Source organism: Stenella coeruleoalba (genome assembly GCF_951394435.1).
Source record: "Stenella coeruleoalba genome assembly, chromosome: 9".
In the NCBI taxonomy this organism is placed as follows: domain Eukaryota; kingdom Metazoa; phylum Chordata; class Mammalia; order Artiodactyla; family Delphinidae; genus Stenella; species Stenella coeruleoalba.
Window position 1 is genome coordinate 35,217,716 of NC_137155.1, and position 25,298 is coordinate 35,243,013.

At 35.1% G+C, this 25,298-nt stretch overlaps 1 protein-coding gene across 2 annotated transcripts in view; it reads left to right on the forward strand.

Moving 5' to 3' along the window:
- Positions 1-25,298, forward strand: part of SNX13 (sorting nexin 13) — a 137,823-nt gene that overhangs the window by 22,867 nt on the left and 89,658 nt on the right. The window contains exons 2-5 of one of the 2 annotated variants that reach the window (XM_079931864.1): positions 17,097-17,209; positions 21,337-21,439; positions 23,997-24,086; positions 25,172-25,293. In XM_079931864.1, the coding sequence (XP_079787990.1) occupies positions 17,097-17,209; positions 21,337-21,439; positions 23,997-24,086; positions 25,172-25,293 (428 nt within the window). The remainder of the gene's footprint in view (positions 1-17,096; positions 17,210-21,336; positions 21,440-23,996; positions 24,087-25,171; positions 25,294-25,298) is intronic. The other variant, XM_079931865.1, reaches the window with a different exon arrangement.

Below are 25,298 nucleotides of genomic sequence, written 5' to 3' on the forward strand. Positions count from 1 at the left end.
ACAGAGGAATTCTGGAATAATCCCTTAGTCGACAAGAATTTTATTATAAGGTAGTGGTGAAATCAGTGAAAGAAGAGCCTTATTAGATAGCCAGACTTCACAATACAACAGAAACGGCTGCCTTGCATGGTTTCAGATAGATTGAGATGTAGACTGGAGTTATGGATACAACACATATCTGGCCACCAGAAGGTCATGTACAATATATATAATACAGATCTAGCTACGTGGGTAACCTGTGACACTCCTAGCATTAGGCTTTTGTAAGTGCCTGTGCTGGTGCTGTGCCATCCTGAGTGACTCTGTTACTGCGTCACTGCTGCTTTTATTCCCATCACCATCAACTGACAGCCCCAAGAGAAGACTTTATTGGCCAGATCAGAGTCACCATTTACTCTGGGTTACCTATATTATTTGATAGAGCTATTTTGTCAGGCTGTCTAACAGACCAGTAAACCAGCCTTAGAAATCCACCCTTGTAACTGTGGCCCAGTGTGGTGGGAGTCATTCTTATAATTCAGAGCATGGTGATCTGTACTTAAGGAGTCCCTCAGAAGATGGTTTAAACCATAGTAGGCAGGCATTTTTAAGAAGTCCAAGAAGGGAGGCAGTGTAGTAGATGAATACTTTGTCCTGAACGGCAGTTTCATATTTTCACATAGATACTACATTTTTCTTCGAGTACTCTTTTTGAATTTCTGGTAGCCTTAGTGATGATCTCAATAGAAAAATAATTTATTACATATAATCCAGTTAAGCGTTTTAGGAAAGAGCCCTTTTATACTCCAAGTTAACATTCTTCTTGCAGTTACAGAAATTCACAAAAGACTTCCAGAGTTGCTCTGAGTATATCTTTGAATTTGTTGTATATACACATACACACACCCCTCATACTATCATCTCAAGTTAATTTTTAAGCCATTTAAGTATATATAAGAAGTCTATAATCCACTTCCTTTTAGAAGTGAGTAAACAAAGGTTGAGAGACATTTTGATTGCTCAGGTTCACATGATCTTTGAGCAGAGCTAGGAGTAGAAACCAGCTAGGATTAGAATTCCTAACTACTTTTTTTTTTTTTTTTTTTTTGCGTTACGCGGGCCTCTCACTGTTGTGGCCTCTCCCGTTGCGGAGCACAGGCTCTGGACGCGCAGGCTCAGCGGCCATGGCTCACGGGCCCAGCCGCTCCGTGGCATGTGGGATCTTCCCGGACCGGGGCACGAACCTGTGTCCCTTGCATCGGCAGGCAGACTCTCAACCACTGCGCCACCAGGGAAGCCCGTCTCATTTTTTTTAGATGACTGTAATCAATTCTGATTCTATGTATTAGTAGTCCTGAGGATTCCCTGGAAAATAACTTGTATCACTATATCCATTTGCTTGCTGTCTGTCTTCACTTGAGATCTGTATGTATCTTTGCTCGGAACATGTCCCATACTGAACTTCACTTCTTCATCCACAAAGCAAAACAACAAACTTACCATCCCCCAGCCTTCTTTCTTGTATCTTGTTTGGAGTGACTAGTTGTTCAGCCAGATACTACTCAAGCTTAAAGAGCTGTGATGATGGCTCTTTGTCATGCCCCATGCAATCTATTGATCTATTGGTTGGTCATCTCGATATCTCTCCACTATGCAGACATGTGTTCATCCCCACTACTTCTGACCTGTTTCTGGCTTTTAGATAGTATGACTGTAATTGCTTTTCATAGGTTTTCCTGCCTATTTCAAATCTTGCACATAATTGATAGAATGGTTTAACTTGAACATTCCATATGCTTCTCACAATCTACCTTTTAAAAACAACCTTCAGTGCCTTCCCCATGGGACCCTCTTTCTTGCTTCAATGCCCACTCCTGTTGTCTTCTCTTTATCAGTTGCCCTCTTCTTCACCTGGCTGAGTCCTGTTATCCTCTGAAATTAATCTTAGGTGTTACCTTTTTCAGGACGCTTCCTCTGATTTGCTGCCCCTCCTCCCCTTCGGGCTGGGTCAGATTACCTGCTCCTTCTTTTTAGAGCCTTGTAATAGCTGATGCATGTCTATCATTTTTCTTACTGTATTGTTGTATAATTTTATATGTAATTCTCTTCTTCCACAAGATTGTGAGCTTCTTGAGGCCCAGAATAATCCTTTATTGCAGAGCCTGGCTATAGGGGGCACATGCTAGACTTTAATAAATGTTTGACCAACGAATGAAAGAAGTTTCTAGTTTAGAAAAAGCAGATATTCATAAATAATTACTATAGAACTTTAAATAGTGCAGTGGAGGCAGAGAATGCAAGGACTGAACATTCTATCTGGGAAGAGGGAGAGGTGCCTATGAGGGAAGACTCGCTTTATGGAGGGTATAAATTTGATCTGGTTCTTGAAGGGAACTTGATAGAGATTTTGCTAGAGAGGAAAGGTGATCCATCCTAGAGAACAAAAGCAAGAGAACAGGTCCTACTCAAGAAAAAGCCAGGTATTTCAGACTTTTTTTTTCAAAAGTCATTTTGGCAGTGAGGAGGATGTAACAGAGGAGAGGCAGGAATTGTAGTCTTGCAGGCTGTAATGAAGGTCTTGTATAAGGCTTTGGTGGTGAGGGGGGCCCCAAGAGATATTTAAGATGTAAAATATAACTAACTAGTTGGATGTGGGAGTTCAAGGTAACGCTTACGACTTCTCTTTTCAGTGATTGGATAGGCAGTGATGCCTCCTTTTAATTAATTAATTTTTTAATACATCTCTATTGTAGTATACTTGCTTCACAATAGTGTGTTAGTTTCTGTTGTACAACAAAGTGCATCAACCATCTGCATACATATATCCCCATATCCCCTCCCTCTTGAGCCTCCCTCCCACCCTCCATATGCCAGCCCTCTAGGGGGTCACAAAGCACCGAGCTGATCTCCCTGTGCTATGTGGCTGCTTCCCATTAGCTATCTATCTTACATTTGGTAGTGTATATATGTCGATGCTACTCTTACCAGCTTCCCCTTGCCCATCCTGTGTCTTCAAGTCCATTCTCTATGTCGACGTCTCCTCCTTTTAATTTAAATGAGGGAATATAGGAAATTGGGGTATGGAATGAATTTAATTTTAGACATGATGAGTTTGCGGTACCCATGAGAAATTCAGGCAGAAGCGTTCAGTATGCTGTTGAATATAAGTGTTAGAAATTCAGGAGGTATATCTGGGCTGGAGGCACAGTTTTGGAAGTCATGGTACGTATGAGGTAGTTAAAAGTGGTAAATTAGAAAACAAAATTACTCAGGGATTGCATATATAGTAAGACTGTAGGAGAGTGAAAACAGAATCCTGGGCGTTGCAGGCTTTCTTCTGCTTAAAGATAATCTGGTATACTTGCAAAGCAGTAGAAAATTTTTTGATCTCTTTAATTTCCTTTTATTCTTTCCCACTTTAACAGATTTCAGAAATTTCCCCTTTGCAGCCTCTGTTTGTTCCTTCCATTCTTTACTCCACTGGATTCTTCTTGAGGCTATTAGTTTATTCCTCTTTGAAGTGTCTGTTGTCAGACTAAACTAGGGAAAAGGAAACGCTTAATGTGAATTCACATCCCTTCATGAAATGGGGATATGTATTTCTAACTTTACTTCCACTAAGAAATAGGTTGTCTGCCATTTTTTAAACATATTACTTTCTTGGTTTATCTTTTGTTTTTCCTCTTCTGATAGTAACATAGATACAGATAAATATTTTGCTTCTTTCATTAAAACAACTGTAAAGTTACGGTGATAAATCACATCTTGGACTCACATCTGGTACACCTTATAGCAAATTTTGGGACTGTGGCACTACCGAGGAGTTTGTGGCTCATTTTCATGGGGATTGTTGCCACTCAGCTTCATTCCATTATTGCCTTGCAGGGAGGTGATTCCACTGATGCCAGATTTTTCTGTTTTTCAAGAAAAGTCAGAAATCCTGATTTTTATGTGATTTTTAAAAAATGTTTATTGAATTAAAATACGCTGGCAGTTTTTGATCCCTTTCTCAAACCTTAAATTCTTTGTAACAAAGACCAACCATCATCACCTACTGAGATGTCTGAGGTGTGTTTGGTTCTATTGCATACTAGGGTAAGAGAGGAAACTTGACTTGGAAGCCTCAGAAGACTGTAGTGGAAAAGGAGACAGGCTCAATCGCTTGATTTGGACCATTGAGTAATAAAGGGTCATGAAATCAGATGGGCTGACTCCCATCCCATCTGCAGTAAGTATTCTGGTAATGAATCCTCCCTATCTTCAATTCCTTATTTGCTGAGGTTTTGATCCTGGGCACCATGATCAGTGACTTGAAACTGGAGTGTTTAGTTAGGGAGGATATTTTTCTATTATTTTATCATGCATATTTAAGTACAAAATTAAACACACACACCCACCCCCATCCCCACACCCAGCTTTGGTGGTTTGTCACCAGAATGTAACCCACGTGAATAATAATGTTTCTGTCACTTGGTGGGTTTCAAGTTCTGAACACCTGATTTACTCAGTGTACTCAAAGTATAATTTGTTAGGGCTTACTGTATTTATTTATTTTTGTTGAGTCAAAGAATTTTTATAGAAAATATCCTCATTCCATAGGAAAATCAGGGAGATATGTTGGAAGTGACCTTTGGATTTTCTATTTGTTCTCCATGGGAGGGAAAAGTAATTATTCCTGCAAGTGGAACTTACATAGTTTTGAGTGCACATGTTCCCTTTTAGCAACAGCTTTCCCTTGTAAATAAATTCCATTTGTTTAAAAATTAGATCTCACAAGTAAAAATTATATTTAAAAAACTGTGCCACAAAATGTTAGAATGTTAGACCACACTAGAGTAGATTATGAGAGGAATTCATACACTAGGTATCCTGAATAAAGACAGTGTGATTTTCTTTGGGAGGAGGGGAGTCTAGGTGGAGGTAGTTGAAGTATGTGCTAATGTATTATGTCAACTAAAATTCTGATCCTCAATTTTCCTTAATTACATTATACATATTTTGTGTATGTTTATTGTTTCTCTTAAGGTTTTCTGTATCAGAGATGTTGACCTCTTGTTTCCTGTCCTAAGATAAGAGATTATGAAATCTATGAAATGAATCTAGTTAATTTATTTTTTAAAGGACACATTTTTAAAAAAAATTTATTTTATTTTAAAAAATTTTTGCCTGCATTGGGTCTTCATTGCTGCACGCGGGCTTTCTCTAGTTGCAGAGAGCGGGGGCTACTCTTTGTTGTGGTGTGTGGGCTTCTCATTGCGGTGGCTTCTCTTGTTGCGGAGCAGGGGCTCTAGGTTTGTGGGCTTCAGTAGTTATGGCACACGGACTCCGTAGTTGTGGCTCGTGGGCTCTAGAGCATAGGCTCAGTAGTTGTGGTGCACCGGCTTAGTTGCTCCATGGCATGTGGGATCTTCCTGGACCAGGGCTCGAACCCGTGTCCCCTGCATTGGCAGGTGGATTCTTAACCATTGTGCCACCAGGGAAGCCCCTAAATAGTTAATTTTAACATTATGTAAAAATAGGTTTCTTTACATTTTTATAAAGTTGAATGAATTTTGAGCAGTTTGACGATTGAGTTTCATACTTTTGTGCATTGATAATGACTATGTATCAGTTTATTATAATTCATGACTGGTGCTGTCTTGTTACCATTCTCTCCTGTTGTAAAATCATCTTGTATTTGTGATTATATGTAGTTTTTTTAAAGACTTTTTTAAAAGAGCAGTTTTAGATTTATAACAAAATTAAAAGGAAAGTACAAAGTACAGGGAAGCTTCTAATTTTAATGAAGTCCAGCTTATCAATTATTTTTTTCATGGATCATATCTGGTGTTATATCTAAAAATGCATCACCATACCCAAAGTTGTCTAGGTTTTCTCCTAAGTTTTCTTCTGGAGTTTTATGTTTTACATTTAGGTCTGTGTCCATTTTGAGTTAATTTTTGTGAAAGGTATAAGATCCGTGTCTTAGATTAATTTTTTTCTTTGTGGATGTCTGTGACAGCACCATTTGTTGAAAAGATTGTATTTGGTTATGTGTAGTTTTTGGAAACTCTTCAATAGTGCATTTATCTCTCACAACTTACTTTGTTGCCATTTATAAATGGAATCTTTAAATACATTTACACATAAAAGTATAAATAGCCTTGAGCATTGGGCTTAGAAGTTTAGTAAACAAATGATATTCTCTGTCCTACTTTTGTATGAAAGATTACCTGTGGCACACTCTTATGTAGCGTTAGCAGTTGTGAATCTTTGTTCACTTGGAATTTTTATTTTTGGAAATTACCAAAACTTTAGTAAATCAAATGAGTAATTAATTTCGGGTAATACCATTTTGATGGAAAGAAGTGGGTAACTGAAAAGAAAAGAGATTGATTTTTCTTGTTCAACTGCAAAACTGCCTTTGGAAACCAATTTTAAAGGAGTGTCAATACTGTTTAAGCTCTGGAAGATTTATCTTTTTTGTATTCCCAAACACTTTGTAACTTTTTATTATGGCACTTACCGCATTTGTGTTATCATTACATGTGTATTTTACCTTTTTAGTTTATGAACGTTCTGAGGGCAGAAACTGCCTGATTCATCTTTGTATAACTAAAGTCCAATACATGGTTATCTAATTATTATAGGATCAGTGTAACCCCTCCAAATAATTATTTTGAAAGGCAGTAATTCTTATGTAAAATAAATACATAACCCACACATAAAATAGGATATTAAAAGTCATTACTCACAGTAGTTCCATATTTAAAAGAATCTTTTTCTTAATTGAATAGCCAAGTGTATATTGCTCTACTATCAACTAATCACAGGAAATTTTTAATCCCAGTTTAATCTCTGGGCTGTGAACATGTAGCATGTTTGTGCACTGTTTATTTCCTGCATTGGTTCCTTAAGAAATGCAAGTACATTTACTATGTAAGTGAATTTTGTGATTATTGTGTGTGTTTTAAAAAATGTTTTTAGTGAAAAATTTTGAACATTACAAGTAGAAGGATTAGTATAATGAACTTCCTCTGTCACGCCCAGCTTAGACATTTACCAGCTCATGGCTAATTATATTTTGTCTATATCCTTTTTCACTTTTCCTCTACTGTCCACTTTAAGAATTATTTTGAAGCATATTCGAGATACATGATTTCATCTTTAAATATTTCATCATGCATCTCTAAAACATAAGGGTTCTTTTTGCTATAACATAATAGCTGGCACCATTCATTATTTAAGCTAAAAGATAAGCAGTAACTTGTTAATGTCATTAAATATTCAGAAGATATTTAGAATTACCCAGTTTCTCTTCCTTCTTTCTCGCCTCATTCTTCTTCTTTTTCCACTGTATTTTTGTTAAAATCAAGTTGAATAAGTTCTACATATTGCAGTTTTAACCCACAGGTTCTCCTCAACCTTCCTCTTCCCTCTTTCTTTTTTTTTTTTTCCCTTTGCCCTTTATTTGTTGAAGGAATTGGGTCTTTTGCCCTTTAGTGTTTCTCACAGTCTGAATTTTGCTAAGTTCATCTCCATGATGTATTGTAACATTTTCTCAGTCTTCTGCTTTTCCTCAGTCAGATTCAGGTTCGAGTCCCCCAACCCCACCCGCACAAAACTTTTTGATAGATGGTGATGTGTATTTTTATTTCAAGAGGCATGTAATGTCTGGTTCATATTCTCCCTTTCCTCCTCTCTCTCTCTTTCATCCTCTCTCTCTCTCCCCCGCCCTCCATCCGTTCCTTGCACGTGTTAGACTGGTAGATCCCTAACTATGTTAGGGATTGCAATATGGCAATATTCTGTCATTTCTTCTTCTTATATGGATTTTTTCCTTAAAGAGAAACCGATTTTTCATCAACTCTCTGATTAGCCTGATAAATGCCTAATTCTCTACCACTTTTCAAAAAGAGCTGGTTCTTTAGAACCCTTCAAAGGTGATCAATGAAATTTAAAAATCTTTCTATGATTTCATGAACTCAAATATTTGAAGTGCTCCAATACATTGCAGTTGTTAGTGTAACTGATTCCATCTTTAGCCAGGTGAAGCCTCTTCAGGTTGTCTGCTGAGTTTTGACATATTCTTAGTAATCTTTGGTAGCTTTTTGGTATGGCAAAGTGTTCCAGGCCCATCTTAAACTCAGTTCCTGCTCCAGACTTGGAATCAGCCATTCCTCCAATAGCCCTAGTTCGTTTTAGTGGAACTATCAACACTATTTTTTACCGAAGCAATGATTCATAGTAAAATTACTATATTGCTTTCTCTGTGTGGTTATTCCAACATTGTTAGTATATTGAGTTAGATTTTTAAATTTCACTTTGCTTTTGAAATTTAGAGATTACTTTTGAAATTCTTTTTATATGTAAAATATTTACACTGATACAAAGTCAGATTTACAGAGCAAGGTATTTTCAGTGTCCAGTTCTTATCCCTGTCCCCTCTACCCCATTTTCTCCATTCCTTAAAGATCGTCATTTAAAAAATTTTCTGTATATCCTTATATTTAAAAAAAATAAGCAAATGTTTATAAATTTATAACTCTCACCCTCCCTTTCTTAGATGAATGATAGCTATACATGCTTTCCTCTACTGGTATGTAATTGGATTAAAAAAATAATCAGGTTAAGTATGCTGATACAAAAAAATTTGTTCAAAATGCCCAGGATTGGTATTTTTTTTCTGATATCTTGATGGATTCTTTTAGTTCACATAATTAGAAATTTAGCTGTCTTATTCTTTAGTAGCTTTAAAAATTTTGCTTTAATCAGTTATTTTTAAGGGAATACTTTTCCTTTTTGTATGTTATCTATATATACATGTATACATACATATGTATTTGTTTAGGAATGAGACTGATGTATATGTAAATTAAAAATAGACATTTATCTGTCAAATGGAAACATAAGGAAAATAATCTGTTTTATTTCTCTTTTTTTTTTTAAACATCTTTATTGGAGCATAATTGCTTTACAATGGTGTGTTAGTTTCTGCTTTATAACAAAGAGAATCAGCTATACATATACATATATCCCCATATCCCCTCCCTCTTGCGTCTCCCTCCCATCCTCCCTATCCCATCCCTCTAGGTTAAATGTTTGTTTTAAAAAGTCTTTACTATGATTTTTTGCAGTTTTTTTCATTATTATTATTTTAATTTTAGTTTATTTTTTATTTATTTTTGGCTGGGCTGGGTCTTCGTTGCTGTGCGCGGGCTTCTAGTTGTGGAGAGCAGGGGCTACTCTGTTGCGGTGCGCGGGCTTCTTATTGCGGTGGCTTCTCTTGCTGCGGAGCACTGGCTCTAGGTGTGCGGGCTTCAGTAGTTGCATCATGTGGGCTTGGTAGTTGTGGCTCATGGGCTCTAGAGCGCAGGCTCAGTAGTTGTGGCAGTTGGGCTCAGTTGCTCTGTGGCATGTGGGATCTTCCGAGACCAGGGATCGAACCTGTGTCCCCTGCATTGGCAGGCAGATTCTTATCCACTGTGTCACCAGGGAAGTCCTGCAGTTATTTATTATTAAGGCACAAAAACATCATGTATAACTATAAAAATACAGCTTCTAGAAAGCACCTTTGATTAATTTATTTCAGCTTTGTGTATCTACTGGACCTTTAATTGGAAATTCAGGAAACCTTGTTAACATGGTTTTGAAGTTGGAGGCTTTGAGTCTACTAGAAGCCTGTCAGGACTGTTCTTTGCTATACTGCTCCATCCACATTTTAAATACTTGTATTATTCTTTATAAGGGAAAGCACTCAGTAAATACAGTCCTTTGTTTTTTCAGTACTGTAATTTCTTTTAGACTCTAATTCCAGTGATCCCCAATGTATGGGCTGGGGAGGGGTTGTGCAGCCTAACTTAGTTTGTATCCTGAAAAAACAAGTGCATATGAATGTACCTGCTGTTGTTTCAGACTGTATAGTTATTTTGTAATTGATGGTATCTAGTTTAAAAAACACTGAAATAATTGTAGCTTTTTTTTTTTCCTTGTATTTTCTTCATCATTGGATGCTAGGAGTCCTAATTATGTAGTAGTGTATGATCTTTTATAACTACTGCTCTGATATAACATTGAAGGGTTTGTTAAAGTAGTTACCTACATATGTGTACATAATTAATTCTTGAAAATATATAAAAGTTGAACAATAGATTTCTGTTTTAAGGGAGAGGGTTCTGTTACCAAAGAACTAAAAATACATGAGTCTGGTGTATATGTGTGTATATAACCTAATTATTCTGGGCACCCCTAGTTGGGAGAGAGAGGATAATCTCCACAGGTAGCCAGTGGCCATTATCTTTGCCAGCTGGGCAGTTAGCCATCTTGGAGACAAGACCCTCTATCCCTCCTGGCTCAACAGCTGGATTGAAAATGTGCACCATATCATGCTAGTCTTTAATCATCCTCACAAGGATATACTAGGTATCTTAAATACACGTGAGTGGAAGAGGATCTTTACTTCCGTGTCCCAGGAGTATGAAAAGAGGGGTTTTGGGACCAACTTAGCTAAATGTACTGATGATCCCTGTGTGGCTGCCTCTTCGTGGCTGCCTCCCTGAAAGGGAAGTTGTGATGTAGGCTGTTGTAGGTTATGTTGAGACAGTCAAAAGTATGTTATTTCTGTACATCAGTTCTATGGGAGAAAAAGGACCAAGCTCTTGGGAGATTTATTTTTTTTGGAGGTTGGGGGCTTGGTGAAGGTTGTGCTGGTAGGAATGTATAACTCTGCCTAAAGTCCTAAGGTGGGAGTGAGGGGCAGGACTTCAATTTAGCGTTCACTTTCCCTTCCCCTTTTCCTTTTCTTGCCCTTTCCCCTTTTCTCTCTTTTCTCCCCTTCCTTCTCTTTCCATTCCCTCCCTTATTTAATTTCTCTAGTTAGTAAATTAATTAATTAGTTCTGTATTTAGTGAGCAGCTTCTTTGTAGCAGGCCTTGGTTAAATTATTATGTAATGTTGAATGAGCCAAAGTTCTGTGTCAGGAGCACATTCTACTGAAATTACTTGGAGAAGAACTTCCAATTTATTATAGGTGGAATAAGGTGGACGGAAAACAATCTATAGTTTCAATAAAGCGACTCTTCTTATGGGTACTTGTTTTTGTTGTTGAATTCTTTTATATAATTTCTGTGATCCAGGTTGGCACTGAAGTAATATCAGCTTTAAGATTCTCAGCCCTATCTGGCTGCCCTATGCCATGTAATGTGTTGAGACATATCAGGTGAATATAACTGAGAGTGGCTGACTCACTCTAGTAAGACTTTTATGAGAGTCCAAGGTCCGTTCTCTGGGAGCTCTGACAATCTGTTCTTCATGTGATCTATTAATATATAAAATAGCTGTTTGCACTTAGCCCCATTCTCCACACGTAGCTGGGAGAATCTATGCGTAGCTCTGCATCCAAGTTACTTAATCAAGTCTGCTTTAGATAGGCTTGACTTGAGGGATGGTCTCACAGCTCAGCTTCTTCATTGCGCTAGTGTGAGTTCTGGATCAAAAAGTGGTTAGTGATTTTGCAGTGGTTACATAGAACATTAGTGGCAAACTGGAACCTGTAATTTCTGATTCTATGTTTTTAGTACTGTATTCTGCTACCTTTCCTATCATATTGGGGTGTCCAAAAAGTGCCTTCGGTTTTTAAGTAAAAAGACACATTTTTCATTTGCACCAAGAACTTTATTTAACAGCATATTCACCCTTTTGTTCCACTATGTTCTGCCATTTTCCAGGCAACTTCATAATTCCGTCTTCCCAAAACTTTTTATCTTTTTGAGCAAAGAACTGTTCCAGGTGCCTTTTACAGTCTTCCAGAGAATTGAAATTTTTTCCATTAAGAGAATTTTGTAAAGATCTAAATAAATGGAAATCTGAAGGGGCAGATGAATCAGAACTTCCCAGCCAAGCCCTAACAGTTTTTGCCTGGTCATCAGAGAAACATGCAGTCTTGCGTTTATCCTCATGGAAGTTTATGCGTTTTCTGTTGACTAATTCTGGATGCTTTTCGTCAAATGGTGCTTTCAGGTGGTCTAACTGGGAGCAGTCGTTGTTGGAATTAATCATTTGGTTTTCTGGAAGGAGCTCATAATAGAGGACTCCCTTCCACTCCCTCCATATACACAACATCGTCTTCTTTGGATGAAGACCCGGCCTTTAGTGTGGTTGGTGGTGGTTCATTTCGCTTGCCCTACGCACGATCTGTTCTGTTCAACATTATTGTACAGTATCCACTTTTCATCGCCCGTCACAATTTGTTTTAAAAATGGAACGTTTTCATTACGTTCAAGTAGAGAATCGCATGCAGAAATACGGTTAGAAGTTTTCTTTCACTTAACTTATGTGGCACCCAAACATCAAAGCAATTAACGTAACCAAGCTGGTGCAAATGATTTTCAGCGCTTGATTTGGATATTTTGAGTGTGCCGGCTGTCTCCCACATGGTATAATGTTGATTGTTCTCAATTAACGTCTTGATCACTGTCCACTTCAACTGGTCTACCCAACCATGGAGCCTTGTCCAGCGAGAAATCTCCAGCACGAAACTGTGCAAACCACTTTTGACCCAGTCAGTCAGTCACAGCACTTTCTCCATACACTGCACAAATCTTTATTTGCGTTTCAGTTGTGTTTTTACCTTTCTTGAAATAATAAAACATAATATGCCGGAAATGTTGCTTTTTTTCTTCCATCTTCAATATTAAAAGGGCTACACAAAAATTCACCAATTTTTGTAAGTCTTTTTTTAAAATGCATGCTGATAGGACAGCTGTCACATACAATCTAACAAAATTGTTTCGAATGAAGTTAAAGACAGCTAAGTGCTACTGGAGCCATCTTACGGAAAAAGCTGAACGAACCTTTTGGCCAGCCCAATAAAAGTCTGTGATGAGGATGAAATAAGATAAATGGTAGTATGAATTGATAGGCATAAAATACCACAATGTAAATTATTTCCATTTGCTTTCTACTATCAGGAGGCATTTAAGATTTTTTACATTGTCACTTCTCGATTTTAAGCATCTTGGCAGCAGGAGTCATTTTTTATATCTGTGTGTCCCTCTGCTCAAGGCCAAACTGATACATATAAGAACCAGGGCATGCTAATAAAATTGATACCCTTTGAAACTGAAATTATTTTCATTATTTATAGATAAACTGATTGTCTAATAAAAATTATACTTTATATTTATGTACTTGATACTCAAACCAGGAATTTATAACATTCATTACAAGTAGTGTTCTGACTAATTTCTTGGGAGGCATATTAAGCTGATGAATATTTAAATAAAAGAAAGCACTCATTTATGATTTTAACCTTTTTTTCTTATTGTGAATTTTAATTTCAGGCAGTTGTCAGCTGACAAATTTTAAGGTTCATTAAGGAGTCAGGATTTGAATAGGATCAAATCCCACTCTCATACTAACTGTGTGACCTTGGGCCATTTTTAAAAAAACTTCTCTGTATTTTAGTTTCTATGTTGTTAAACTAGGGATAATAATAACGATTAAGCTAAAATCGACCACTAGACCATGGGCTTATTTACTCCCCAAAAAACCACGTAATGTAGGTGAGGAAATGAAGGCGTGGAGTGGTTACACAGCTAATAAATAGTAAACGTGAGATTTGCACTCAGATAGTTAAACTCCAGGGTTCATATTTTTTGAGCACTATGCTGTATTACCTTCTTGATTATTTCATAAGTTGTTCTGAGGAGTAAATGAGATAGGTATATAGAATACTTGGTACAATTTTGATTTTCAGAGGTTTTGGGTTCTGGAATTGTAAGGTTTTGTGGACCTAGAGGCTAATTTAGGAGAATTATAAATATATAATTGTCCTTAGTTCTGAACAGTTTTGGTAGCTTATTAGAAATAAAAGTATCACAGACCCCACCCCAGATATAATGGATCAGAATCTGCATTTTAAGAACCTGCATTTAAGATTCTTAAAGTCTGAGAAGTACTGCCGTAGATGATCACGAAGCTTTCTTCCATCTCACAGTTGGTGTGTCGGTGATTTTAGGGAACCAGACACATGAATATTTCAGTGTTGATTGTTGTGTTTGGAGAAGAAAATAGTAACATATCAAGTATTATTTTAATGTAAATCATTGTGAAGTGGATTTATTTATATTTTTTGGCTTCCGTTCTGAATTTGTAAAAAGTTTCTGATGTAGTGCAAAATTTTTGTAAATTTTATCATCCTGTATCATCTTAGGAAATAATTAGAACTCAAAAATTTTAAATGGTTTTAGATCAAATGTTCTTCTTAATCTCACCAGTTAAGATTATAATATTAGCCAAATATGTAAATGGGAACACTAAATATAACATGAAACTTTCTCAATTTTGGACAGTTCTCTATTCTGATATTTCATTGAATAGTTTATTTGAAGTTAAATATTATGAGATTAACCACAAAACAAATGAGCACCTGACTTGCTTGATTAGAAATGTTTAATTTTATTAGTCCCTGGAATATAGAAATTCCTCTCAAACTTAATTAAGGAAAGGTTCTTCTCCATAGATTTTTTTTTTTCATGTGACGGTAATGTCTGTTTTGTTCACTGTTAAATCACTAGCATCTGGCATGTAGCTATTCCCAAATATTTGTTGAATGAATAAGAGTTTGTTTTTTGATGATTTTTGCTGCCATTTTCAAATGAGTAAGAAAAGACTTGTAAGATTCTGAAAATTTGAGCTTTTAGACAATTGAGCATCTCCCCTTGTTAAATAATTGAGTTAATAATCTTTCCCACATTATATAATTGTGATTCTTTTTTGAAAATTTATTATTTTTTTTTTTGTGGTACGCGGGCCTCTCACTGTTGTGGCCTCTCCCGTTGCGGAGCACAGGCTCCAGATGCGCAGGCTCAGCGACCATGGCTCACGGGCCCAGCCGCTCCGCGGCATGTGGGATCTTTCCAGACTGGGGCATGAACCCGTGTCCCCTGCATTGGCAGGCGGACTCTCAACCACTGCACCACCAGGGAAGCCCTGAAAATTTAATTTTTAAATTTCTTTAATTGATAGTCATACAGTTGGAGCCATAACACATTTATACAGTTTAGAGCAAACACCTGGTTAAAAAATATAGAACATTTGAGTATTGAGTATTTGAGAAGCCCCCTGTGTATTGTCCTCCAGTTGCATGCTCCCTTCTTTCCTTTATCTCCAGAGATAGCCATTTTGCTTGGTTTCATTGTTCAAACCTCTGAATAGATCCTTGAACAGTAAGTTGTTTAGCTATGAAAAATGGCGAGCAAGCATAAATATAACTTTGTAAAGAAAGAGTAATATTGCTAATATTACATCAAATATCATTGAAGAAGGTAGGCTGGATAAAGTATCTGGGTCATAGTCTGGTCTGAGCTTTCCTGAGAGTTTGTAAGAACTCTTTTCAGGAAAGTCAGTGGAAAAGGTTTTGAATGAATCTTGGGAAATCACATCTGTTTTTTATAGTTGGCCATCTGGCGGTACTATAGTGTGGATCAGGTCCCGAGTGTTCAGCAGAACTATTGTCAGAGGGACTGAAATGTTCTGTACTTTATTCTAAACCACCATGGCCTACTTTCAGCTCTTGGAAAGAAGTCAGGGGAGACCACTTCATAGGTGCAATAGTATCCCCAGCTGATTCAAGGAGGAGATCATGAAGGCAGGGTAGAAACATCAGTAGGCATTCTGTCCTCTGGTTAAAAAGATGTGGCCAGGATGAGGAAAAAAGGTAATAAAAATACAAATGAACAAGAGTTGTGAAGGCCTTATATAGAAGAAATTTAAAAAAACCCTTCACTGAGGGACATAGATGATATGAATAAATGGAAAAATATTATTTGGGGGTAGGAAGACTATTATAAATTTTCCGTATATCTTATCTAAGATTTCTGTTCATGTGTCACTTAATCATTGAAAGCTTCTTAGATCAACCACATGCAATTGTTTTATTTTTCTCTATAGCATTTATCCCCATCTGATATATATTTACTTATTTATATGTCTTTTTTCCTCTTCTGGAATGTAAACTTACGAAGGTATGTAAATTCATGAGGGTGTGCTTGTTGTTCTTCCCTTACTAAAATGTAGATTTATGAGGGTATACTTTATTCCTTGTGATATCCCCAGCACTTTGAACTTACAGCACATAGGAAGCAGTCAATGACTGGTGAATGAATGAATGAATGAATAAATAAGTAAAACTGTGCTTTCTCTCATAGTCCATAGCACTTATTGTCTATTCCATAGTTTTTTTGTCATTAATTTCGTTCAGTTTAGCATCTTATAATGCTTTCTATTATTTTCTTTTGGTTCAGTGTCTAATTGTTTCATTCCTGTAAGACATTCTTCTCTGGGCTTCTTGATGGCAGGAGTGGGACAAATGCATCCTTTGTATACCTCACAGTACAAGGCAAATGGATATAGGAACTTGTTGAACTGAATACATTTATTTATTTCATAATGACTTAAATTGCTAAAATCCAGTTTGCCTTCAACAAAAGGAGTATTTTTAATAGATAATACAGTATAATTCTAAACGAAATAAGGAAACAGGATGGAGAATTTTTAGAGATGTTTTGTTGAACTCGTGGTAAATTTTGGTAACGGGAAGTTGGAAGTTGTGCAGTTATAATTTTACAAATTTCTGCAAATAATTTGAGTAAATAAAAATATAATTTTTAGTGAGACATGGGTTTTTTACCTTGAAATTTTAATTTTTAAAAAGTCTCATGCTGTAGTTTTAAGATGAAATATAAACAAGTACAATCTGTTGTCTACTTAAGCTTTCATACATGCTTTTGCATATATAAATGTATAAATGTTTTTATTATACTTTATCACTTTTCATGTCATTCAACAATTTATGTAATTTGTTCATTTATATTGCCAATAGATTGTTTTTTAAAATCGTTGCTGATATGCTATAAATTTGTTTCTACATATAGATTTTGTATATTGTTTCTGGGAGATAAATTTCCAAGAATGTACTTAACACTTTCAAAAGTAAATATTTTTAAAATTACTGAAACAATACCATGAATGCTTAAAAGGAGAAACATAAACTATGTAAAAGTTTTGTTGGTTCTTTTCTAGTTCCTATGGAAAATTATTTATTTATTAAAAAGATTTTTTTTCCTGCTTTATTTCAGACCAGTCTGTCCATATGGGGATGGGGAAGCCTTGGCATTGTCCTTTCTCTAATAACGTTTGGACCCTTTGTAATATTTTATTTGGCATTTTATATCCTCTGCTTTGTGGGTGGGTAAGTATTCTCAATGATAATTTTATAATTCATGTCATGTTCAGTTGTTCAAAATGGAAACAAATGACCATGAGACCTCAATAAGAAAAAAAAATGATCATGAGAAATGGCAGTATGATTTGTGAATGCTATTTTTGCAAATTGTTTTTACCAGAGTTAAAAATAGTAAAATTAAGATAACTATAGAAATAAAAACGATGATGGTTATGATTTGTACCAGCAATATGGGTCATCATCTTCAAAAATAAATTTCAATTTCTGATGATATAAACTTTTTTGTGTAACTTGAAAAGTTTTTAAGATTTTTTTATTCCTTTTGGTGTTATTTCCCCTTTAAGGTTGAAATTTCCTTATCTATTATAATAATAAGATAAATAAGTTAAATTGAGATGACACATCAAGTTTTACAGACTAGAAGATACTGACTGTTTCATTGATTAGACTTCAGACACTAATGTTAATTATTATGTTAATGTTAATTATTGTGTTAATTATTTCCCTTAGTGAATGCTGTCATTTTGTTCTAGAAAATTCCAACAAACACCTGATTTTGCCATTTTTCTCTTCATGGTTATTTGGTTTACAGTGTTTATGCTTTACCTTGAGTTCATAAAACTTTACAGGAGAGGTTTCAGTCATGATTTAGTATAGCTTCCTATGTAGAATGTTTGGTATCAAATATGAATTATATGTAAGAAAATGTATAAACAAGAGAGATGCTTGCTACTTAGGTACTCTGAACAAGGTAGTTTAGCTGAAATGAGCATTTTGTTGTTAATGTTTATGTGTGTATGTATATATATGTGTATTTGTATATGTGTAATACATTTATGTAATTATTTGTGCAGTGAATACCTATGAGTTCTTTCAGAAAAATCTTTTGAGACCCCAAATATTTGGAGGAATTGTTTGAGCCTATAGGTTTAGAGGACTTAGCTGAATTGAATAGCATATATAAACTGTGGCCTGAGAGAGACTGTATAAGACACTGAAGGGATGGCTGTCATCCTGTCACATTTTTCAGGTTATGAGTTTGAAAATCATGTGTAACCATTTTATAGGGAGGTCACCCACTGATTGTTGAACAAGTGAGAATTAATTTAACTGGGAAACTACATCGAGGACTATTCATAAAACTGTATTTTATATTAGATTTAATATTTTCCTTATAATTGCTTGGATATGGTATTATATACTGAGACAATTAAGAAATAAGCCATAGGAATCAGATAAATGGAGTTCTGAATATCTTTATTGATTATAAAGATGATTGAAGACTTACAGATCTGCAGCCATTTGGGCTTCCTAAATTACATTCTTTAGTCACAAATCAAGGCCAGACCTTCATGGTTGCACTACTCCCCCACAAGGTCATGGCTGCTTTTATTTATTGGAAAGGAAATTGAGGAGATGTTTCTCTCACAAAGGAAAGATTTCTTTTATTTCACTAATTGAATAAGCCTTTGGCAAAAGTGAGGAAGGATTTCAGAATATTTTACAATACTTCAGAAAGGGAAGAAATTGCAGCGTTACAGATGAAGGTAGAGGGGTGAGAATCCTTTCTCTTAGACTCAACTGCTCCATATAAAATTTGGGAAAGGGAAAAGGGTCACGAGTCCATTCATTTCGAAGTCCCAGGAACCTTTGTTGTTCCCTTTTTGACTCTGCTGATTTATTAAGGAATAATTTCAAGAAAGTTTTTGGATATTTGTAAAGTTCTGTGAATTTTTTTAGATAAGTTGGGATATTGGTAGGTGTGGGAGGGCCACTATAAACTCTTTAGATAATATTAAGTCACATGGAAGGATCTGAAATTCCAAGTTCATGTTATGTCATAAATTGATTTGATATTCTGTTCCAGACTACTGATGTCAGGAAATATAGTGCCACAGTAAGGGGACTTCAATTTATATACTAACAAGCATCCAGAATCATCTCAGAAGATTAGTTAATTAAGCATTCCCAGGTTACTCAGTTACAGTCAGTGAGTATCACAATTCCTGAGTCAAAAATCTTTCTAATTTTGGCTCTAATTATGAAGAATGATTGTCCTTTCTTTAATGTAGCTTTATTTATATAGTTTAGTGCCTTATGAATTTTAAGAGCAAAAATAGGCTTTTATATATCAATCTTAAATAGTTACATTACATATAACTAAAAATCATTTCTTAGTTTTAGTGTTTTTTTGTTTTTGTTGTGTAAGTTTTAAAGATTTGTTTTTGTTCTTTTTCCTAGTTAAAATGCAAGTCAGAGAGGAATTAATACATTTTCTCATGGAAACTATCTTTTTTTTTTTTTTTTTTGGCTAGTAAAACTTAAGTTTTTGAGTTCTGCAGTTTACCTGTATACAGTGTTGATAATGTATATGTTTTGCTTATAGTCAATGGTAACCCCTTATTTTCTAAAATAAAGAAACCCTTTGGAAAGAAAACCACTCAGAAGTTTTTGGTTTTTGTTTTTCTGAATTTTGGTGGGGTTTTTTTTCTGGTTATTTTGGGATACCTTCAGTACTGATATGAGTTATTTAATGGCATTCCCGTTATGTTTGTTTGGTTATGCAATCATTTGTAGCACCTATTTTTACTTAAACCTCAAGGCTGAAGCTATTAATTAGGTTCTTTCTAAGATCATATTATTCCTTAGCTTACTTTCCTACTGTCACACTGTGGGCAAAGGTGAACGTTTATTTTATGATAATGTTTTTAGAAATGCATTGTTAACTTAATATCAGCATTTTATTGTGTCTAAATATGCTTACAGCTAGGTAAAACTGAAATACAAGGCCAACTTGATTCTTAGTAATAATGTCAGATAGAACACAGATATGTGAAATTTACTGATAATTCTGAGGCCAACCTTTTAAAAAAGAAACAGAAACAGAATTGATGACATGAGTTGATTTGACTTTATTTGTTTCTCCAACCTCCTCCTTGCTTATGTGGTGCCGGTACTGAAGAGTGGTGAAATGGCAGATAGCCACGAAAAGCAGAGGACCTTGAGAATCTTCCTTTCAATAGCTAAGGCTGACTGTGTTTAATTTTTTACTGTTCCTTTCTTGTCACTGCACCCTTCCTTCCTTCCTTCGTTCCTTCCTTCCTTCCGTCCGTCCGTCCGTCCGTGTTGGGTCTTCGTTGCTGCACATGGGCTTTCTCTAGTTGTGGCGAGCGGGGGCTACTCTTTGTTGCAGTGCGTGGGCTTCTCATTGCAGTAGCTTCTTTTGTTGCGGAGCACAGGCTCTAGGGCACACGGGCTTCAGTAGCTGTGTCACGTGGGCTCAGTAGTTGTGGCACACGAGCTTAGTTGCTCCGCGGCATGTGGGATCTTCCTGGACCAGGGATCGAACCTGTGTCCCCTGCATTGACAGACGGATTCTTAACCACTGCGCCACCAGGGAAGTCCCCAACTGCACTCTTTCAATCATTGTAAGATTACTGTAAATCATTATAAAATTAAAATTTAATATTCTTTTATGGATTTCCTATCTACTTAGTAGTGCTTAGATTTATTTGGGAAACTTTAAATGTAGGAAATACTGATAGCATTTAGTCAATACAAAGTATTCTAAACCAGTATTTTATCTTACCTTGACTCCATAATTGTTTTAAAAATAATTAACTTTTGGGGATGTATTTATATTTCTTTTTTAAATTCCAGTCTTATTTTAAACAAATCGTAAATTGGATCTTTTTTTTTCCTGTATAGCCTTTGTTTATTCTGTATTCATAGTGGCAAGTTATATCTCTCTTTAATTAGTTAACAGAATTGTAGAAATGTGGGTATAGCTATAGATGTACATCTCATTTGTCTTTGGTTATTAGCTTGCCTACTTATTTAATGAAGGTTTATTTTTCTAAAGTTTGAAAATGTTGCCTGAGATTCTTTGTGAAATATATTGGATGAAAACTCGTAAAGGCATTATTGTATAAATTCACAAAATGTTTATAGTTGTTTTAAACTTGAGAACTTAACAAAATCTGTCAATTCCTTGCGCCTCGTCAAAGTCACAAACTGACTTTTTAGTGAATGGTAAGCCATCAATTAAATCTGAAAAATATATTTGGTAATAAATAGATGTGTTAAATTGTAGTGAAGTTTTGTTTTTGTATCTATAATTAAATTTCTTTCAGGGGTTTTGTGGTTACTCTCCTCTTTGGAAAAACAAACTCAGAGAAGTACCTAGAGCAGTGTGAACACTCATTTCTTCCTCCGACATCAACTGGGATTCCTAAGGTAAGAAGGGTAAAGGAATGTGAAACCTTAAAGTCCTGCTGTACGCAGTGATGATATGTGATCATCTTTATATGGCTTGGCAGATTTTCCTATAATTCACTAATGCTCACTATAAATTTATGAGAGTCTATCTGATCAGGCTTAGAAAATGCATGTTAGATGTTAAAGGTGAGAATGCAAATTTGAGGAAAAGATAGAAATTTGGGGTCTTTTCCTGCTGTCTTAACTTAGAATTTCAGTGCATCATGTGTATGACTTGTGGAAATGTCAATGAATATACTGTTTTGAATGAAATAAATGCATCGGAACCAGAGGGAGGAAAATGGGCACTTTCTCTTTAACTCACTTGAAAAATAGAGCTTGCGATTAGGCTGTGCAGTTTCTATAATTTTAATAATTCAAGTCCAATTTTATATTATCTTTCCTATTCTTTTGTTTTCAATATCATACTCTAAATAAAATTGGAATTGTGTACTAGAAGTACGCTTCAGATTCTCATTGCCTTCAATTATTATTGTGGGATTAGGATGGTTTTTCTTGTATGAAGAGAGGCCAATGGTCTGGAGTTGATGCCAGTAACTGAATTTTACAATTATTAACTTATCCATTATGTGCTAATAAGACTTTCATATTGATAAATACATTTTTTTCTAATACTTACTGTAACTTTTAAAGTAATCTCTGAAACTTACTTCTGTCTCCCTTTAAAACTCCCTTTAGTGTGTATTCTTTGAGTTTGCTCACAGATCTTTCTGAGGAAATGAACCTTTTTTTTTTTTAATTGAGGTATAGTTGACTTACAATGTTGTGTTAATTTCTGCTGTACAGCAAAGTGACTCAGTTATACACATACGTACATTCTTTTTTTAAATATTCTTTTCCATTATGGTTTATCCCAGGAGATTGGACATAGTTCCCTGTGCTCTTCAGTAGGACCTTGTTGCTTATCCATTCTAAGTGTAATAGTTTGCATCTACTAACCCAAAACTCCCAGTCCACCCACCTCCCTCCTCCGCTCCCTCTTGGCAACCACAAATCTGTTCTCTCTGTCTGTGATTTTGTTTCTGTTTTAGAGATAGGTTCATTTGTGCCATATTTTAGATTGCACATATAAGTTATACCATGTACTATTTGTCTTTCTCTTTCTGATTTACTTCATTTATATAATAAGAAAATCTCTAGTTGCATCCATGTTGCTGCAAATGGCATAATTTCATTCTTTTTGATGGCTGAGGAGTATTCCATTGTATATATGTACCACATCTTTATCCATTTATCTGTTGATGGACATTTAGGTTGTTTCCATGTCTTGGCTATCGTGAATAGTGCTGCAGTGAACGTAGGGGTGCGTGTGTGTTTTTGAATTGTAGTTTTGTCTAGGTATATGCCCACGATTGGGATTGCTGGATCATATGGTAACTCTATTTTTAGTTTTCTGAGGAGCCTCCATACTGTTTTCCATAGTGGCTACACCAACTTTCATTCCTATCAACAGTGTAGGAGGGTTCCATTTTCTTCATGCCCTCTCCAGCATTTGTTATTTGTAGACTTTTTAATAATGGCCATTCTGACTGGTGTAAGGTGGGTGGTACCTCATTGTAGTTTTGATTTGCATTTCTCTAATAATTAGTGATGAGCATCTTTTCATGTGCCTACTGGCCATCTGTGTGTCTTCTTTGGAGAAATCTCTATTAAGATCTTCTGCCCATTTTTCTATTGGGTTGTTTGCTTTTTTGCCTTTTCTTTTTGAATCATTTCCTAGCCATCCATATTTTCCACTCACTTGAGTGGTACATAGAGAGGATGCAAAATATTTTAAGAATTAAGATCCTAAACAGTAATAAATCATAGTCAAGACTGGTTAAGTCTTTATAATCTGTTTTTTAGTATATGGTATAAAAATGGTGATTTTGATTGCTATTTCTAAAATGATTCCTAAGTATATTTTATGAAAAAATCTTAGAGGTTGCATGTGATAACTCGAGGCATATGTTTTTTATATGTATGTGTGCTTTGGTTTGTATTTTTAATTGAAGAGTGTCTTACTACTTTTCACCCGATTTCCAGGTCACTGGTCTTTCTGAAGACTACAGAGAAATATTTATTTTCTTTAGTTGCTAAAAACCATCCCTAAGTAAAATTAATTTAAAATATATTCATTTGGCAGCTGGTATACTGTTGTGGGCTGGGAGGGAGAAGGAGGAAATAGGGGTGTGTTTAATAAAGACAATTATTTGACTCACCTGAAACACTAACTTATGATTGTAAAGTTTCATTGAAATATGGCAATATTATATCTGATATTTTCAATTTCTCACATTCTAAATAATGTTTGCTGATAATTGTTTTTGGTGATGACACAAGATTTTTTTCCTAGATGTCTAGTTTTGTTAATTTGAGAAATAGTGTTTGCTTTGTACCCGAGTCTCAAGAAATAAGGTTATTTATTAACTTGAAAATAATGACAGGGAAGTTACAATGAATATTTAGTTAGAAGTAAACTACAGAGACTTTAAATCAAGAAACCATGTAATAGAATGTTATGGTTTCCTTTCAGTGCTTAGAAGAAATGAAACGGGAAGCCAGGACTATAAAGATCGATAGAAGATTGACAGGTGCCAATATAATTGATGAACCTCTCCAGCAAGTGAGTTTCAGTATGTGGTATTTGAATTCCATATGTTGTGTGCTAGGTGCATTTCTTTTGAAAATACTAAAGAAGAATTTTTGCTATTTGTGTAATATGCTGGAAATTCATTATAATGCTGTCCTTGGAGTCTGTACATAAAGATGCTGCCTTACTTATGAACTTATTTATAATAAGGTGTTTGCTTAATACGATATTAAAGCCTTTTGGTTGAATTTACATTTAGGAAAAAAAGGTTTTACTGACATCTGATAATGTTTCTAATTATTTTATAGTTAAAATGTTACTCTTCAGCTAATGAACAAGCTTAGTGGTTTGATAAATCAGATGTTTTTCCTACTAGTTTAATTACTTTTTTAAATGGATATTTATGGTTTCATTCAAAAATATTTTAAAAATTAGAATTCAAATTATTCTTCTCCAAAATATTTTTCATCGATTCTTGATTTTGTGATTATTACAAATAATGTATACTTTAAAATGTAATACTATTTTTTAGATGAACCCATATTTACTTTGTCTGATTTGCAAAAACATTATACATTAAACTGTATTATTTGCTATTTATTGGCTAACAGTGCTGTTGGCAGCATCACCGGTATTAGAATTAAGTGAATTGTCATTTTTATAATTTGATGCAATGATTCTGATGATATTCTCAAAATTTGATATTCTCAAAATTTCTCAAAAGAAAACATATTTCCAAGATTATTAGCGTCTCTTGACATTATTTTGCATCTCATTCCATCAAACTGATTAAAACTTCATTATGTTGTAGCATTGGAAATTTATTTTTTCTGCAGGCTTCATCTTTATCTGAAATTGGGTGGGGCTTCGCCATAGATAATTCTTTAATTTTTTAAAAAATTTGGGCAGTGGATGAATTGGGCTACCAAAATAATTGAAAAATTTTTGAAATGTGTTTTAGTATATTGATGCTTTTTTAATGAAGGCAGTTATTTACCACTACAATTTAGTATGTAGCAAGTAAATATAAATCGCAAATAATCCTTTCAGGTTTTACTTTGCCACTGTTACTTTTTAAATCCTAAAAAATTGTATTTTTTTCCATATTTTTGTTTTAGGTTATCCAATTTTCCTTGAGGGATTATGTCCAGTATTGGTATTATACACTAAGTGATGATGAATCTTTTCTTCTTGAAATTAGGCAGACTCTTCAGAATGCACTCATTCAGTTTGCTACTAGGTAAG